At 41.0% G+C, this 20,000-nt stretch overlaps 1 protein-coding gene across 5 annotated transcripts in view; it reads left to right on the forward strand.

Moving 5' to 3' along the window:
* Window positions 1–20,000, forward strand: part of LOC131355817 (dynamin-3-like) — a 71,337-nt gene that overhangs the window by 2,884 nt on the left and 48,453 nt on the right. For 3 of the 5 annotated variants that reach the window (XM_058394327.1, XM_058394329.1, XM_058394330.1), the window contains exons 3-15: window positions 1,174–1,247; window positions 4,060–4,209; window positions 5,469–5,672; window positions 7,147–7,245; window positions 8,177–8,337; window positions 9,157–9,299; window positions 10,366–10,501; window positions 10,682–10,749; window positions 11,303–11,441; window positions 12,161–12,247; window positions 12,355–12,425; window positions 17,131–17,194; window positions 18,635–18,748. In XM_058394327.1, the coding sequence (XP_058250310.1) occupies window positions 1,174–1,247; window positions 4,060–4,209; window positions 5,469–5,672; window positions 7,147–7,245; window positions 8,177–8,337; window positions 9,157–9,299; window positions 10,366–10,501; window positions 10,682–10,749; window positions 11,303–11,441; window positions 12,161–12,247; window positions 12,355–12,425; window positions 17,131–17,194; window positions 18,635–18,748 (1,510 nt within the window). The remainder of the gene's footprint in view (window positions 1–1,173; window positions 1,248–4,059; window positions 4,210–5,468; window positions 5,673–7,146; window positions 7,246–8,176; window positions 8,338–9,156; window positions 9,300–10,365; window positions 10,502–10,681; window positions 10,750–11,302; window positions 11,442–12,160; window positions 12,248–12,354; window positions 12,426–17,130; window positions 17,195–18,634; window positions 18,749–20,000) is intronic. The other 2 variants (XM_058394328.1, XM_058394331.1) reach the window with 1 other exon arrangement.

Consider the following 20,000-nt stretch of genomic DNA (forward strand, 5'->3'; position numbering starts at 1 on the left):
GTTTATCAATGGGTGGAGCTACTAGTGTTGATAACAAGTCAGATTTCTTGTGGCTAAAAGGTTTTGAGGGAGATTTAGTGTATATCTGCATCACATCATACGCTACTGTCTTAACCCCTGTTGTACCAGGTCGCTCCGTATTAGGAAAAAAAACTTCATGATGTCACTGATTTGGACACGCCCACATCTAGTCTCCAGAGTTCACTGTCAATCACGTCACCGAAAGTCACCGATCTCACTGAAAACGAATGAACTCTGGTCTCGATGTGTGTGTGAATGTGGCTGTATAAAAACAAGTGGACAAGGTCATCACAGTAATCACAGAAACCCTGCAGCTTCTGCTGTGATAAAATCTCACTTCATGTTTCACTGCTGATGGAAATGACATAGATCACCTACTCATCACCACACACACACACACACACACACACACTGAATAGTCCAGTCACACACACACACACTGAATAGTCCAATCACACGCTCTCAAATCATACAAAAGCCTGTGTGTGTGTGGGTGGGTGGGTGTGTGTGTGAGACGAGCTTTATTTCTTTTTCTTAATAGTATATTATGTAAGAAGGAAAACACTTGGGGGCGTTTTATAGAACTTCACGGATGACATTTAACGTTGGTTTAGCCTCAAAACAAGTATTTTCCTGTTTTCTTTTGCGTTTTTACAGCTGCCAATAGTCATATATGTTTTTTCGCCCTCATTTCAAGCAAAAATAAAATGTCATTGTATGGAAAAAGACTGTAATCGTCACCCCCTTTGCCCTGAAGATTTCCAGATGGCAGAAAACATCCCCAAAAAACTGTTAGTTGTAAGTCAACTTCTGATCAGAATTGGGAATATAACAGCGCTCTGATATAAAGATGAATCTAAACGCTATGCCGAAGCTGAAAGAGCTGCTTTGTTTGTCTCTGATATTAAAATAGTATCTGTCCCTCAGGAAGCTCCTTCACAGCGATGGCTCTCTCTCGGCTATCTCTAGCAGGCCACCTAATGCCTTTCAAGCTCCTTTTTCATCTAAAGCTAATTGCTTTGTGATCAGTACGCAGGGTCAGATAAAAGATACCTGTAGCGTATGAGTTCATTTAGAATGAACTCCGGCCAATCATTTATCGCTGTTTGCCCACTCTCAGTGTATTTATTTGAAATATTGTCTTTTTTAAAGGGATTTTCTTCCCCGAGGCTCTGGCATCGTCACCCGTAGACCTCTGGTGCTGCAGCTTATCAACTCTAACACAGGTGAGCAGCCTGACCTACATAAACACACACACATTTCTATAAAACACGCAACATTTAGCTTACTGTTCAGATTTCTCTGATATTTTAGTAACTTTAGGTAGTATATTTGCTCATACCGGACTTATCATCAGCACTTTCTTCAGAAACTGAGGACTTACACTGCTGCATTTTCTCTTTGGCTCAGTTCGCTTTCACACAGCGAAATTTCAAAGTGTACCAAAAATGTGCTGTTTTTACGAGTCACACGTGAGTAAAACTGTCCTCTCATTGGTCAGAGTGCACCTGTTTTTGTTCTAAGCTTCTGCTCATAGCGCTCGTCCATCAAGACGGATATTCAGCGGCTCTGGGAGCCGATCGTGTTTATAATTGATCAGTTTGAGCAGGAATCGAGGTTTCGTTTCGGCAGTATTGTTTCAGGACACCAAAGAAACACCTGTCAGTCACGTGTTCCAATATTTATGACCACTTGCAAAATGGGTTGGTTCAAACAAAAAAAAGTGTCGCATTCTAAGTTAACACATCCAGATGTAAATGTAAGGAAATAAAGCTTTTTAAAATCATTTGCAATCATTTTGAGCTAAAATATTTCATATATCTTTTGTGTCTTAAACCCAAATGTCTTTATATCGTTTAGCAAATACAATGAACTGGCCTTGCTGTTCCAATACTTTTGGAGGGCACTGTAGATGTCTTTGGTAATATGTATGTTGACATGTGGCAAGCTTCAATAACGTGATTGGCTGAATGGTGTTCCAATATTGTTTAGATTTAGTACAACTACACTGATCACATGTTTCACTGTGGATCGATCTGCTTAAAATTCCTATTCTGGCATCATTACTGAATACTGAATTTCAGCAAGCCTGTTGTACTGAATATCAGCACTTCTATTGTACTGAATATCATCACGGCTATTGCACTGAATATCATCACGGCTGCTGTACTGAATATCAACATGGCTGTTGTACTGAATTTTAACGTGGCTCTTGTACTGAATATCAACATGACTGTTGTACTGATTATCGGCACAGCTGTTGTGCTGAATATCAACATGGCTCTTGTACTAAATATCAGAAAGTTTTTGTCCTGAATATCAGCACAGGTTTTGTACTGAATATCAGCATGGCTGTTGCACTGAATATTAACATGGCTGTTGTACTGAATATCCGCACAGGATTTGTACTGAATATCAGCATGGCTGTTGTCCTGAACATCAGCACAGGTTTTGTACTGAATATCAGCATGGCTGTTGTACTGAATATCAATATGGCTGTTGTACTGAATATTATGCTATACTTTAATGCTTTTTAGATATTGCTTAAGCATCGCTTATCAGTTGTATTCTAGTGTTAGTAACATTGCCTTTTTTTTTGCCTGCCAGCTTAAGTTGTTTGATTCATTCAGTCTCGACTCCAAGAGGAATGTAATATTAGAAATACATGGCAGTAGGTATGTGGCTGCAGGCCACTAGATGAAAGGCATTCTAAGATGACCTTCACTGACGGCCATCGAGGGAAATGTTGTGGAAAAGTCTTCGGTATTGAAGCCGAAACAGAGAGAGAGTGTGTGTGTGTGTGTGTGTGTGTGTGTGTGGTTATTTTACATTTGTACAGTCCACGTTACCTTTATTATGACACGACTGTACTAATTTTAACGCTCCCTTGTCGAGTTCCTGTCATGACCTAGAAAGTGTTTCAGATGAGTAGACACTTGATGAATAATAAGACCAGATATAACTCATAAAAGCCCATTTTTATCCATTCCACAGTTTTCATATTAACACATTATATATTATTTATATATTTTAACCCAAACCCTGCCAATGTCCAAGCTATTTCCTACTTCTGTTGTGCTGCATTGTGTCATATAGAGTACATTCAGCTGTAATGTTTGAATAGAGGCTTTTCCTGAATGATGTATTCATTACAGGCTGCATCACCGTCCTTAAACCCAAGCACTTGCCTGTACATATGAAAAATCTGGGATTGAAAATGCAGACTGAAGAAGCAGTTTGCTTCGACTTTGCTAGCAAATGGAATAAGTTGTAACATAAAACAATCCCTCCAGGATCTGGTGAAAGTCATTACATACTGTATGTGTCTCAGTTCTAGGAGTTTAAAAGAAGAATCCTGTGCTTTATGATTTCACAAATTTAAGTAGTTTTTCACCCAAAATAATAATTAGAAAAAAGCTTAATTTTTTTTTTATAATATAAATGAATGAATGAATAAATACATAAATAAAAAAATCAATAAATGAATAAATAAAACTTTTGGCTGCAACAATAAAATGACTGAAGTGTCTCTGATTAATCTGAAAGAAATGCAAAGAAAAAGCAAATAATTTATACTGTTATATTTATTTAACATTGGCCTCACATTAGATTTCTGAATGAATTTACAACCTGATACATGAATTTTCAGAATATTTAGGCTAGATAATACTGTTTTTACAGTCAACAATATCAATGTTATGCAAGAAAAAGGTCCAGAAAGTACAGAACTGGACGTGACTGAAGTAAGTAAAATCTACCTTAGGCAAATTCCAGCTCACATCGTCTGCCCTGTTTTATTAAATACTGTTTACGTGGTCTAGTATACATATGCTGTATAATGAACATTTAACTCTCAAGCTAAGTTGGCTCGGACTGGTGAATAAAGGAAGCCATAAAACTCTGAAAGTTTACGTCAAGCGACACTGATGAAGATACACTGAATTGGGGATTTCTGAAGATTTCTACCGTGAATCTGTGGATCGTTCCACAACTTCAAATATCCGTTTAATGCATCTTGTTGTTTTTTTTTTTTCACAGAGTGGGCTGAGTTTCTTCACTGCAAAGGAAAGAAGTTCACGGATTTCGATGAAGTGCGTCAGGAGATCGAGGCGGAGACGGACCGCGTCACTGGAGCCAATAAGGGAATCTCGCCAGTTCCTATCAACCTGAGGGTGTTTTCTCCACATGGTACGTTCCATTCTTTACAACCTGAAAGCCTTATCTCATCGCTGATTATTAGTTTGTTTAACTCTTTTCCCCAGAAGCCACAAATGAAATTACCTCCTGTTTCAGCATTAAATCTCTTCATCATGTTAATAGTTAATCTGAAGCTCATATGAAAGTAGACACTCAGGACTTTAAGAATTTGTAGAGCTTCATAAGTATTTCTGTTTTCCCCTAGCCTACTAGAAGCGATATATTCATAGAAATGTTCCACGAAAATAAAAACGGTTATTTTTTTCCCACACAAATGTTTGTATCTTCAAAGTAAATGTTGATTTCAAACCCATTTCTGCTCTCTGAGATGTTCTCCAAGTGCTTGTTCATCTAAAAAGCAGTAAAATTCTGTGTGAGGTTCTGCAACAGAGGGAAAAACACGCGTCTAAAACACACTGAAAGCCGACAGACTCATTTTCTATCAGACTCACAGCCTGAACATCGTTCATTTCTTTCCACTGATGGAGTCCGTTAGCTGTTAGTAAACTAGTTTATGTGTTGTATAGTTATTCAGGTTGCTTCACTGCCTATTTGAACTATGTTTGGTTTTACTGAGGTATAAAAAGCTGAATGCTGGAAGGAAAGAACCCTCACTGGGCGTTACTGGGAAAGTGGTGTGCCAGTTTGAAGAGGACAGCTCTTGGCATTCGTAGCACTGGCTACTATATAAACGCAGTCAGTACGCTTCCTCCCATTTCCCCATGAACAAAACACAAAATAACAGGATCTATTTTAGGAAGCGGAAGGCAGTTTCTTAAAGGTTATTTAATATCATGTGCCTCAGTGGAGGCGGTGTACTGTGTGTGGTGGGAAATGTGGCCGAAATATATCATATCATATCATATCATATCATATCATATCATATCATATAACATATCATATCAAAATACTTTTCACAAATAGAGTAGATCTAGATTTTTAAATAAATAAATAAACAAAGCTTGAATATTTCACTTGTATATGCTAACAGTCTACAAATGAATGTGGTACCAGTGTGGTATTTATGCTAATGCTAAATACCATGCTAAACAATGCTAAACTGTAACCTGCTAGTTAACTACTACTAGAAATTTTTTTCATTTCTTTCTCTTTTTTTTGGTCCTCGAACAACCTCAGGTTCAGGTCTGTTTAACTCAGCAGGTGTCTGGACCCCAGATTCAGAAAGCTGGTAATATAAGTGGTGTAATTGTGGAATAAATTGAATTGAGGATCATCTTTCCTCTGCGCAGTGTTGAACCTGACACTGATCGATCTGCCGGGGATCACCAAGGTGCCCGTGGGAGACCAGCCAGCAGACATCGAGCAGCAGATCCGCGACATGATCATGCAGTTCATCAGCCGAGAGAGCTGCCTCATCCTCGCCGTCACTCCTGCCAACACCGACCTGGCCAACTCCGACGCCCTCAAACTGGCTAAAGACGTGGATCCTCAGGGTGAGACCGGAGACATGTCTTATTTATGAGTTCGATCTGTGGTGCAGCGAGACCCTACAGTGTGTCGGTTCTGCGTGTTGTGAAGGTCCGGCTCATGTTAGACCGTTCTACTGAAAACCTGTGACACATTGACAACGTGTGAAGAAGCTGGAATCAGAATGATGTCTTTCTTTTGCACTTTACTCAATATTCTGACTTGAGATTTGTTGAGAATGGGAAAAGCAAAGTCTATATTTAGACCTCAGACAGAACTCTAAAGTGCTGTGAAATATAAGACGTGTCTGAGTTGAATCTGATGCATGATGGTGAGATTCAGCTTCTGTGTTGAGTCTAACAGCAGTGACTGACAGTCTGAGGAGCACAATGATGATGTCACACTGAGTACAGGCACTTTTCTCAAAGTTTCACACTGTCTCTGAGTCTGATGGAGCAGAGAGTTCACCTGACACACGCTCTATCAAAATCTATCTGTCTGTCTGTCTGTCTGTCTGTCTATTTATCCTTCCGTCCATCCGTCCGTCCATTTTGTCTATCTATCTATCTATCTATCTATCTATCTATCTATCTATCTATCTATCTATCTATCTATCTATCTATCTATCTGTCTGTCTGTCTGTCTGTCTATCTGTCTGTCTGTCTGTCTGTCTGTCTATTTATCCTTCCGTCCATCCGTCCGTCCATTTTATCTATCTATCTATCTATCTATCTATCTATCTATCTATCTATCTATCTATCTATCTATCTATCTATCTGTCTGTCTGTCTGTCTGTCTGTCTGTCTGTCTATCTGTCTGTCTGTCTATTTATCCTTCCGTCCATCCGTCCGTCCATTTTGTCTATCTATCTATCTATCTATCTATCTATCTATCTATCTATCTATCTGTCTATCTGTCTGTCTGTCTGTCTGTCTGTCTGTCTGTCTATTTATCCTTCCATCCATCCATTTTGTCTATCTATCTATCTATCTATCTATCTATCTATCTATCTATCTGTCTGTCTGTCTGTCTGTCTGTCTGTCTGTCTGTCTTTCTATCTTTCTATCTATCAGTTTGTCTATCTATCTATCTATCTATCTATCTATCTATCTATCTATCTATCTATCTATCTATCTATCTATCTATCTATCTTTCTATCTATCAGTTTGTCTATCTATCTATCTATCTATCTATCTATCTATCTATCTATCTATCTATCTATCTATCTATCTATCTATCTATCTATCTATCTATCTATCAGTTTGTCTGTCTGTCTATCTATCTATCTATCTATCTATCTATCTATCTATCTATCTATCTATCTATCTATTTCGACTCAGATCACATGTATCTTTCACGTAAACAGCCCAGAGCTTATTTCCTTTTAGCGTATCTGTGATAATCATGATCACTCTAGTGTTTGACTTAAACCCACATCACCCTGTTGTATCTGTAAGACACAGTGACACTGTTCCTAACCTGTAAAGTTTCCTGCTGCAGGTCTGAGGACCATCGGCGTGATCACTAAACTGGACCTGATGGATGAAGGCACTGATGCTCGAGAAGTTTTGGAGAACAAGCTGCTTCCTCTGCGGAGGGGTGAGACCACGATTACTCGTCTTTCTTCTTTAGGGATGACTCTGAGGAACAATTCTGAAGTGAAATTTTGAATATTTTGAATCATTCTCGATGAATGCAGTTATCACGACTATTTTACACAAATATATCACAGCTCTATCGCATGTCTGCGCCTTTAAACCCAAAACATTTCATTCCTGCTTGGAAAAAAAGTAAATTGTGAGTAAGTAAGTAAATTGTGTCAATTAAATTGGCACCAAAATGAATTGCTTTTTTACATTTTTTTGGTCATGGTGTGAGCCCTGTTGGTCAAAATGTATAGATGTTCTTTCTGAGTCCATGCCAATGAACACATTACAACTTTCTAATCACTTGGACTTGTGCTGGTGAAGATAAATAAGATGTTACAGAGAAGCTCCTGATGATTCAGTTCCAGCAAACACACACCGCCGAGTCCATGCAAATGAATGCATTCAGCACCTGCTGTGTGATTTACTGCAGTCTGAACAGCAAACTGGGTGATATTTTACATGTGCATATTAATAAACAAGCTTCATCAGCTGAAGACACATGATACTGTTTACTCATCCTTGATAATGAGGTTTTTTATCACAAAGGATGCGTTTAAGTCTCAACAACATCAGTGGTTAGTATGCTTGCTTGATGACTCCAGGGTTGGGGGTTTGATTCCTGCCTCTGCCCTGTGTGTGTGTGTGTGTGTGTTGGAGATGTTCTCCCTATGCTTGGATGGATGAATGGATGGAGGAATGTATGGATGGATGGATAGTCGAATGGATGAATAGATGGATGGATGGATAGTCAGATGGATGGATGGATTAATAGATGGATGGATTCACCCCTAGATCTATTCAAATTTTCTCTCTCTCTCACACACACACACACACACACACACAGATCTCTCACACTGTCGTCCTCTTTGCCCCTGTCTCAGGTTATATCGGGGTGGTGAACCGCAGTCAGAAGGACATTGAAGGAAAGAAGGACATTAAAGCGGCTCTGGCTGCAGAGAGGAAGTTCTTCCTGTCTCATCCATCATACAGACACCTGGCTGACAGCATGGGTACACCTCACCTGCAGAAAACCCTGAACCAGGTAGCATCTAAAACTCCCTCACTGCATGCTTATGAAAGCCCAGAGAAACCACAAACCTCTGTCCTGAATACTTTCCTGTCGGAAAACAAGTTAGCGCTGACAAATTAGCTGTTATTAGCAGCTGCACTACTGTCAGATAAACCGGTCAGCTTCTGACCAATCAGTTCTCTGTGTAGTGTGTCGTGTCATGCTAACATAAACATCATCTTCTGACCAATCAGTTCTCTGTGTAGTGTGTCGTGTCATGCTAACTTAAACATCACCTTCTGACCAATGAGTTCTCTGTGTAGTGTGTCGTGTCATGCTAACATAAACATCATCTTCTGACCAATGAGTTCTCTGTGTAGTGTGTAGTGTCATGCTAACATAAACATCATCTTCTGACCAATCAGTTCTCTGTGTAGTGTGTAGTGTCATGCTAACTTAAACATCACCTTCTGACCAATCAGTTCTCTGTGTAGTGTGTAGTGTCATGCTAACATAAACATCATCTTCTGACCAATCAGTTCTCTGTGTAGTGTGTAGTGTCATGCTAACATAAACATCATCTTCTGACCAATCAGTTCTCTGTGTAGTGTGTCGTGTCATGCTAACTTAAACATCACCTTCTGACCAATCAGTTCTCTGTGTAGTGTGTAGTGTCATGCTAACATAAACATCATCTTCTGACCAATCAGTTCTCTGTGTAGTGTGTAGTGTCATGCTAACTTAAACATCACCTTCTGACCAATCAGTTCTCTGTGTAGTGTGTCGTGTCTAACTTAAACATTTAGTGTAATTCTTTGTTGTGTCACACTTTCTGGATTTTGATCTCCACAGCAACTGACCAATCACATTCGAGACACTCTTCCTGCTTTTCGGAGTAAACTTCAATCTCAGCTTCTCGCTCTGGACAAAGAGGCAGAGGAATATCGTCACTTCAGACCTGATGATCCGTCACGCAAGACTAAAGCCCTGCTGCAGTCAGTTTATTTTACCCAACACAACACACCACAACACACCATATTAGGGGGGGGTATATTAGGTCTGTCAGGGGGGGTATATTAGGTTTGTCGGGGGGGGGGGGTATAATAGGTCTATCAGGGGGGCTATATTAGGTCTATCAGGGGGGTATAGTAGGTCTATCGGGGGGGTATAGTAGGTCTATCGGGGGGGTATATTAGGTCTATCGGGGGGTATAGTAGATCTATCAGGGGGGCTATATTAGGTCTATCGGGGGGGTATATTAGGTCTATCGGGGGGGTATATTAGGTCTATCGGGGGGTATATTATGTCTATCGGGGGGTATATTATGTCTATCGGGGGGTATATTAGGCAGCAAATGAACAGTCAGTTCTCAAAATTGTGTGGATGTGTTAGAAGCAGCAGGTCCTGTGGGCTGTTCCAGTGACCAGTCATGGACATTCAAGGCTCACTGAAGGCTAAACCGTCTGGTCTGATCCCACAGCAGAGCTACAGCAGCACAAATTGCTGAAAACCTTCATGCTGCCTTTGATAGAAAGGAGTCAGAAGACACAGAGCATCACAGTTAGCTGTATCTGAGGAAGTGTAGCTGTAGACCAGTCAGAGTGAACATGCTGACTCCTACACATCACTGAAAGCTCAGACACTGTGAGTATGTGAGCATCAGATCCTGACCATGGAGCAATGGCAGAAGGTGTGCTGGTGCTAAATAAAGGCATTCAACAATAATGAATTAATAAGACTAAAGTATTTTCAGGGGGAGTGTCGAAGGATCCTCTAATTTAAAATAAACATTAATCATCTTTCAACACTCATAAAAAAGCCGAGTCAAAGAGTGGACACCTGTATGGACGAGACATCGAGGAGTTACTCCAGAAATAAGAAATTATACTGCAGTTAAGGCAAGCTAGAGCGTCTAAACTTTCCCATGATACTAATGATATAAAGGAGAGTTAGATTTATTCCAAATTTACACGTATTCTCTATACACACACTAAACCGTGACAAACTCAACTCCTCATTCAAACCTGTGGTGTTTTATTGGAAGGTGTGTGTGTGTTATAGAATGGTGCAGCAGTTTGCGGTGGACTTCGAGAAGCGGATCGAGGGATCGGGCGATCAGGTGGACACTGTCGAGCTGTCGGGAGGAGCCAAGATCAACCGCATCTTCCACGAACGCTTCCCGTTTGAACTGGTCAAGGCAAGTGCTTCATGTGAGAGTGCTCCAGCTGTGAGCTCAGGCTCTGAGAAATAAATCAGTGAGAATGAACAGTAAGGAATTGTGATATCGCCGAATTACAGAGACGCTGGAAAGAACGGCACAATGTGACACAGGAAATCTGTTTGTTCAGTGGTCTGAAATGTTGTCTGTGATCCACAGATGGAGTGTGATGACAAGGAGATGCGCCGAGAGATCAGCTACGCCATCAAAAACATCCACGGCATCAGGTGAGGGTATCAACTCAACCCTGTTAACTGTAACAGCAAAACATACTTTATCAAATTCTCACTTCTATACCTGTTGTTTATACAGACACTGATTTTTCGTATGATGTAAATTGAACTGATATATAGAGCATCAGCTCAGCTACAGACGCTGCATCCATTGATTCTGGCATATTTACAAGTTCCCCGCTCGTAATTCCGACTTTGCCGTGCTGTTCGCCTCTTAAACACCATCTTTCCGACTTGACTGGAACGCACCGTTTCTTCCTGTGGATGCTCAATAAACCAGTCTGGATCCCTGTATGAACAAAATACTGAATTTTTTGTACATTATGTAGCCAGTAAAACATGTATCATCTTTATCTGAACCAATCAGAGTGCAGCAATCATCAGTCAAAATGTTTCGTCGTACCTACAGTCAATCACGCTTACATCATTTCAATCAATCAGAATGCAGTTCTAGCAGACGGCCCACTTTCCGCCTTCCGAGGTAGACGTCCCTGTGGCTTAGTTGTTGCTATGGAAACGATAGCTAAAAGCATCTTCGTGTTTTCAGGACGGGGCTGTTCACTCCAGACATGGCGTTCGAGGCGATAGTAAAGAAACAGGTCGTGAAGCTGAAGGAACCCTGCATTAAATGTATTGACCTGGTCATTCAGGAGCTCATCAACACAGTGCGGCAGTGCGCTAATAAGGTACAGCCCTTCTTATTTCTGTGACGTTATGTAAACCCGGACACGGGTAAAGTCATTTCGTTTATTCTCTACCTGACAACAAACCACTGACCACAAACGTTATCCCAGGGTACAAATAGTCACAGAGTGACCTGCTATCAAGGGTTAATGTTGGATTTCTATTAAAAATCATTGTGTATATGCTCAATAAAGCTTTGTTCTCATTTTTATGAGTAATTTAAAAGAAAGAAAGAAAAGGGAGGAGCCTATTATCGATGATCTGCTACTTTATTATCACTTTAAACTTTCTTTACTCAAAGTTTAGGAGGCGGGGCCTACAGAAAAAAGTGCACCCGGGTGTCTAAGATGGCCATCACTATAACGTTCCCATGTTTTCATCATATTTAGAAGTCTGCATTTGATGTTGTGGAACGTGTGTAAAACAAGGTGTCCGTGTGTTATGGGAGGTCATTCCCTCACCTGTGTTTCATTTTTCCCTCTCTATAACACCGCTTGTCCTTGTACTGAGTCGTCACAAAGCACTGACACTGAAGACTCCTTCCCTAAATGAATGAAATGTCTCCTAACAGAACATCCAGTATCACACACACACATTTCTTGTCCAGACTAAGTATTCATCATGTATTTTCTACAGAACTGGTGAAGCAATTCTTGGTGTTGAACTCTGTAAAGTGTGTGCAGTGTGATAGTGTATTCATGTGTGTGTTACGTGTCTGTAGTTGGGGACGTTCCCCATGCTGAGGGAGGAGACCGAGCGAATCGTCACTTCACACATTCGCGAGCGCGAGAGCCGGGCCAAAGAGCAGGTAATGACCGCTTTCACAGGAATCTCAGCAGCACAAGAAAAACAACAACAACAACAACACAGAAAATAGAAAAGAGCATTAAAGCCTTTAAATTTTTCCCCCCACAGATTCTGTTACTCATCGATGTCCAGCTCGCGTACATCAACACCAACCATGAGGATTTCATTGGATTTGCCAAGTAGGTATTCACTATAACGATAATGTTAATATGCTGCGTTCAGCTGCTCCCCAGACTGTCCGTACGTTCCTCTTGCCTGATCAATAAGTGCTAAATGTATGATGCTGAAGATTCCTGGTGCTGCAAATAAAAACTGTTATTTTCACTCAACATGTCTCCTAATGTAAGAAGACCCACAAAATGACAACCGTGCTACGAATTCTCCTCAGTGGAGGCTTTTCCAATGATGTTTCTCCTGTAAAGTGGAGAGTTTGATGGATTCGGAGTGCAATGGAAAACACTCTGGAGGATTTTTCCTCTCTCTCAGGAACTCCGTCAGGTTCCTCGGTGATGAAGGTTACTACCTTGGTGTCTGAAGAACGAGTGGAAGTGAATGTTTGTAGGATTTATATGGGATTATTTTAGTAACATGGTCACAGCATGTCTGAAATAATATTTCCGTAAGAGATTTGAGGTGTATTTGAAGGGAATTTCGGGAATTAGTAAGAATAAGGACTGGACTTGGTGATGTTGGTGGTAAAGGCATCGTTTCCTCACTTGTTCTAAATGGTGCTGCTTTTAATCCTTGTTCCTGCTTCTGAGGATTTATTATTGTATTATTTCAACATCTCTACTGTTAGAACAATGATGATTTGATATTGTAAAGATTACTGAATAGAGAAATGTGTTGTAAATAAATCATCTTAATGGATGATAACATAAAGGATACCCTGATATGGTTCAGTCAAACTTTTTAAACTGTAAATCGTCATATTTACAAAATGTAAAGGATAATATTTATGGATTATCGAATAAATCCCTGAAATAAAGTTAAACTTCAGTCCAGATCTGGGAGAATGGATGGAATATTATCATGATGATCAGGCCCAGTTCCATACACATACAGACTAACAGTTATTATATTATAGTATTAGATATTTATAGGACGCTAGCTCGCCTGTTAGCAAACGTGGCTAGTGGTTTACATTCATGATAATATTTAGCCTGACGCTAACTAGCTTCACAGCTCTCCTGTATTTAATGGTGTTTATTTATTTTGTAATCAGTTACTCGGGAAATCCGTCCTGCTTCATTCAGAGAGCTAAAAAAAAAGCAGTGGATATGATGAATAAGATTTATTAAACAACACCATATCCGTCTGAGGTGAAATGAATGGAGCGATTCCACTGTGTGTTTATTAATTCGGCATTTTATTGTTCAGTTGGAGAAAATCCCCGATTCTGCTGAGAGAATTGAAGAAAATACACAAGCTGATGTTGGAAAGCTTTAAAGCTGTGCTGGGTTTTCTTTAACGTGTCGCGTGTTTCAGCCTCATGAGATGGATTAAGAAACACAAACAGCCGCAGGTCTCTGAGGCCCTCTAGTGGCTGAGGCCCGGAGCTGCAGCTCTTCTAGTCCATTGGAGGAAACGGCGCTCGAAGTTGGCTAAAATGCACGAGATCCGCGGCCACTTCCGCACGAGAAGAACGACGTCACGTCACGCATGATGACGCGGGCGCATCTGCAACCCCCCCCCCCGCTGATCCCTAGATTTCTTAATGACGTCACAGACGTTCTAGTAAAAAAAAAAAACCCATTTCAGCGAAACCCTCCTCAGAGGTGCAGACAGAGATCTTCACTGTGTTTAGTGTTTAGTGAAGAAATGGCTGATTTTAACAAACCAGAGAGAGAGCAACCAGAGCCAGTGGCCTCCTGCAGCAGTCAGAAGCTGTTCCAGAAAGACAGCATGATGAAGAAAATGCAAGAGGAGAACGAAGAGATGGCTAAAAAGTTGAGAGAGCTTGAGGAGGACACAGAAAGAGTCGAAGCGCTCATTGTGGCAGAGAGGAGAAATAATCTGCAGTTAGATATGCAGAGAGCTCTAGCAGAGTTTAAGGTGGAACAGATGGAGAGAGATAGAGCTAATCAGATGCTCATGATGGAGTTAATGAGCACAGTAAAGAATCTGAAAGAAGCTCAGGATCACAGAAATGAGGAGAGAGACACTAAAAGGAGAGACAGAGCAGACGACAGGAACAATGTCGTTACTCTTAAATTAGGGGGTGTGGAAGCTATGTTTTTTGTTGACAGAAAGCATCAGGACGGAGAGGAGTCCGAGCTGGAGAACGAGAGGAGGAGACGCTCTGCGGCAGAGAGAGAAATCCAAGAGATGGTGGCTTCCTGGAAAGAGCAGAGCAGGACCTGGCTTCAGCAGATGCAGGAGAAAGACCACATGGTGGAACAACTCAGAGAGGAGAAGAAGGAGATGGCCAAGAGGATACGAGAGCTTGAGAAGGAAAACGAGACACAGAATGATCTCAGAAAGATGGAGCTGAATCATCTGCAAGAACAAATGCAGGAAATATTTACAGAATTTAAGAAAGAGATGGAGGAGAGAGAAATCACTCACCTGGAGCTGACAGAGCAATTACTGGCAAAGATAGAGGATCTGGAGCAAAACCAGGCTCAGATAGAAGAGGAGAGAGAGCAGCTCCAGAAGGAAAGACAGAAAGACCTGCAGAAGAGCAGGACAGAGGATAAAGAAGTCGAGACGGAAAGTCTGTCTGATGCTAAGATGGACGCAGAAATGCAGACTGAAGAGTTTGAAGAGCAAAACAACCTGAAGGTGCAAGAGCTGGAGGAGCAAAACAACCTGAAGGTGCAAGAGCTGGAGGAGCAAAACAACCTGAAGGTGCAAGAGCTGGAGGAGCAAAAAAACGTGAAGGTGCAAGAGGTGGAGGAGCAAAACAACCTGAAGGTGCAGGAGCTGGAGGAGCAAAACAACCTGAAGGTGCAGGAGCTGGAGGAGCAAAACAACCTGAAGGTGCAGGAGCTGGAGGAGCAAAACAACCTGAAGGTGCAGGAGCTGGAGGAGCAAAACAACCTGAAGGTGCAGGAGCTGGAGGAGCAAAACAACCTGAAGGTGCAAGAGGTGGAGGAGCAAAACAACCTGAAGGTGCAGGAGCTGGAGGAGCAAAACAACCTGAAGGTGCGAGAGGTGGAGGAGAGGAACGCTGTGCTTCTGCAACACATTTGTGAGCTCCAGACTTCCATCTCAGTCTTTACGGAGCAAGAAGAAATAGCAGAGTCGAGGATACATTTCTTGGAGAAAGATGAAGAAGACTGGATTGAAGAGAGAGAGAGATGGAAGAAACAGATAGCATTATGGGAGGAAGCGCCAGAAAGATGGGAGAAACAGAAACAGTGCTTAGAGGAAGAGAGAGAGAGCTGGAAGAAGGAGAGAGAGAACTGGGAGGAAGAGAAAGAGCACTTAGAGGAAGAGAGAGAGAGCTGGAAGATGGAGAGAGAGAGCCGGGAGGAAGAGAAAGAGCGCTTAGAGGAAGAGAGGGAGAGCTGGAAGAAGGAGAGAGAGAGCTGGGAGGAAGAGAAAAAGCTCTGGGAGGAAACGCAGAGGAGCTGGCAGGAGGAGAAAATGGACTGGGAGAGTTACAGAGACATCTGGAATAAAGAGAGGAAGCTGCTTCTGAAGGCGAGAAATGCGAGGAATAACATGTTCCCTCCTGCATGTCTCTAGAGAGAGAGAGAGAGAGAGAGAGAGAGAGAGCAGACACAGGAGAGAGAAACATTACTGCAGGTTTTTTTCCGTGTGTGAAAAACTTTAATAAAATTCCCAAACTTCCACTTCTTGTGTCTTGTGTGTGTGTGTTTTTAAGTAAACAACAAAAAAATAATAATAATTCCACCAACAACAACAACAATATAATGAAATATCCTTCTATAAATCTATATTATTGTGTAAGCAGGCAGGTTTGTGTTACACGGCTCACAGAGGGCAGTGGGGATGTTTTTGGGAGTTGATCAGGAAACGTGTCAGGAAACATGTGTCCATCCACCTGTGATGGACTGGTGACCTGTCCAGGGTGTACCTCCTGCCTTTCGCCCAATGTGTGCTGGGATTGGCTCCAGCAGACCCCTGTGACCCTAATTAGGAATAAAGTGGGTATAGATGATGGATGGATGGATAGATTAGCACTGTTGTCTCACTCACAAGAAGGTCCTGGGTTCGAATCCTGGGTTGGAACAGGCAGGGGTCATTCTGTGTGGAGTTTGCATGTTCTCCCTGTGTCTGTGTGGGTTTACTCCAGTTTCCTCCCACAGTCCAAAAACATGTACATTAGGTTGATTGGTAATTCTATGTGTGTGTGTGGTTGTCTGTCTATATATGAGGCCCTGAGATGGACTGGTGACCTGTCCAGGGTGTACCCCTGTCCTTTCACCCAGTGTGTGCTGGGATAGGCTCCAGCAGATCCCCGTGACCTAATTAGGAATAAAGTGGGTGTAGAAAATGGATGGATGGATAAATGTGTGTCCTTGTCATGAAATAGAGGAAGAGTCAGATGATGTAATTGAGAGAGAGAGGAGGGAAGTCCAGAGTGAATCCCAAGTCTGTACAACAGAAATACTTGTGAAATATATTTATTTAAAACGTTGAGAAAATGACAGACCGTGTCTGTTGATGCTGAAATGTTCAGGCTAGTTTCTGTGTTTTGTTAAGACACAAATGAGGATTTTTTCCCCCGATTTTCTCTGAGGTAAAATCCTTCAAAATCAGGCCTTTAGAATCCATCCAGCAGATCAGATCTAAACAGTCATTCCTTTTCAGCTCCAAAATTTGTGACACACTTTTCACATCCTGGAATTTGTGTCTGAATTTTCATGTAAAATAAAATTCTTTCTTCCTTTCATTTCTTTTTATTCACAAAAGTGCACAACAGCGGAGCAGCCAAGCAAACAAGACAAGCTCTGCTGGAAACCAGGTTAGTACTCAGGTTAGTGTGTGTGTGTCTAAGGTAATTCAAGAACCAGGTTCGTTTCTCGCATTAGACACAATAAAAGGCTGAAATCATTCTCACTTCTGTCTTCCTGCTAGCTTCTTCTTCTTCTTCTTCTTCTCACACCTCATCTCAGTCTCTCCATCATACACACAGTGTGTTCCTCTCTTACTCTATTATTCTGCTTTCATGTGCGATTGAATTTTATGTTCATTTATTTCCTCCTTGCTGCATGACTGCTTTTGAGTTGAGTTAGGAGTGGGTGATAGAAGCATTAGAGTCAATACTGGGATTATTATTATTAGTATATTATTAGGTTTAGGAAGAAAGTGTAATAAATGAACTTTGTACACATCATGAAGGTCAACAATCATCACACGTTAAAGCACTGAGCGTTAGTGTTGGCTGTGGCGACTGACCTTATGGATTGTGCGATGATTTTCTGTTTCTCTCCCACTCCTAAACTTCAGTTATGTTTTCATGAACTGTTTTATGTTATCATGGCCAGCATCTTGTTTTCCACCCCTACTCCCCCCTCTCTGTGCTGTGAGCGAGCCGTCCTCATGCATGTCCATGTTTACGGAGATCCGCCATGTTTCCTGCTCTGACAGGACATCCAGGTAAGAAAGAACGCATTTCTCAGGGCCTGCTGGTTTCCAAACCCTAGTCCTAGAACTCAATAAGGACTGAGTGAAATGGATAGAGGGAGAGATTTTATGGCTAACATTCACATATTAGGAGTGGAAATGAATCATTTATTCAGACTGAAGACTTGTAGATTAATGCGTCCTAAATGAAAACTTTTTATTTTGTTGTTGTTTTAAAGCTTTACAATCCCACAAGATTACACAAGTTGTGCAAACACAAGGATTTCACTTATATGTATAGTTTTAAAGAATGGCTTTTATGGGAGGATGGGTTGCCAGGTTTAAATTTCTTAACCATCCACTCTAAAACTCAACTAAAAGTTGAGATAGTAAATGGATTTATCCTTTTTTCTTGGTCTGTTCATGGGAAAGCGGACAGACGAGGTTCACATATGCTGATTTTCTGTGGGTATTATACTGGAACCTGGCAACCATGTACACAGTTTTCTGTCTAAACTGATAGAAATCAGTTTCATTAAACAAGATTCATTAAACAAGTACAAGTCACTGTACACACACACACACACTTTCTGCGATTCTGACCTTGAGCCAGTGTTCAGTTTGTTGTGGTTCTGTGGAGATCATATGCACTATTAATATTAATATTATTATTATTATTAATATTATTATTATTATTATTGTTATTGTTATTATTATTATTATACTTTGCCACTTAGACATCTCTGTTGTCCCTTTAGATGTTACCACACTTTTATTAAACCACTCTATTCACACACAACCCTCTTGTTTTTTCTGTATTTTGACTTTTGCCCCTTTCACCCTTCATTAGGTCATTCGCAAAGGATGGTTGACCATCAACAACATCAGCATCATGAAAGGAGGAGCTAAGGACTACTGGTTCGTGCTGACGGCCGAGAGCTTGTCCTGGTTCAAGGATGATGAGGTGAGAGACATCTTTAGTCTTCGGTCCTGAAGTAACGCGGGGTTGGTGATTTGCATCGCCCTCTAGTGGCGGTGAGGTGAAATGCGATTGTAATGAAAACACTAATCTCCAACACCATGCTTCACTTCACAGACATTCTGTCTGGGGGCGGAGCTAATTTCAGGGTCAGAAAAATGTTTAGAATTAAAGAAACTCACCAGATCCTATCCATAACACACACACACACACATGCTATTACAAAACACAGCTTTTCTTAAGTATACTTAAATATACAAGTCCACAAAGCTTAAAATCTTTCCAGAAAAATCTGAAAATGCTAAAAAATATATATGTATATATAAAAAACTTAGCATTTTCTCCAGTTTCACAGAGATTCAGGAGCACACTGTTGCTACTTTCTTTAGAACTCCAAAGACAGATGTTTCCAGTTTGACCTCCAGTTGTGGAATTTTAACATAACGTCATAAACATGATATTATTTCACAGGAAAATAATCAACAACGAGGTGGTGGGAGGAGTTATGGGGTTTCTGCTGCTGCCCTGAAATCCATTTTCATAGTACTGCACATGTTTGATTTATCTCTCGTTATTCATGGTACTTTTTATCCGTTTAGAGTTCCATTTCATGATGTAAATCATCTTTGACATTTATTTTTCCTTCATTGTTTCCTCACCAGCCAGTTTTTTTTTTAGACTGAGACAAAATCTTCCAGCTTGTTTTGTTACTTGGAAAAGAGCTTTACGAAGCGCTGACACTGGAGACTCCTTCTAAAAATGTAAAATTGGGCTGCAGTGTATGTAGAGAGATATTGACCTGATTCACGTGCAGGTTAAACCCCTGCAGCTGGACTGTGAGGGTCTGTGATGGACAGGGAGACGTGGACGATGTGATGCAGATATACACTGCTGAATTTTATACACAAACTTCACTTCTCCCATAAGGGCATTTTAGCTGCAAGAAAACGGACTAGTTGCTCCACCCACTGATGAAGGTTACCGTGGCAACCAGTGCTAGTACAGAGACTGAAGACTGAAAAATCACTGTGTGTGTGTGTGTGTGTGTGTGTGTGTGTGAACCCTGAGGGAGAAATTAATGAAATGTGAGACACTGTGTGTGTTTTTTTTAGATAAAACCGGACACTTGTGTTACAGTTGAAATGGACAAATTCTTTTTTTTTGCAAACACTTTATTGAAGAAAACAATACAAAAGAAGTCTCTCATGGGATTCTTGTCATCTTCACCAGTGTTTTT

Source organism: Hemibagrus wyckioides, linkage group LG07 (genome assembly GCF_019097595.1).
Source record: "Hemibagrus wyckioides isolate EC202008001 linkage group LG07, SWU_Hwy_1.0, whole genome shotgun sequence".
Taxonomy (NCBI): Eukaryota; Metazoa; Chordata; class Actinopteri; order Siluriformes; family Bagridae; genus Hemibagrus; species Hemibagrus wyckioides.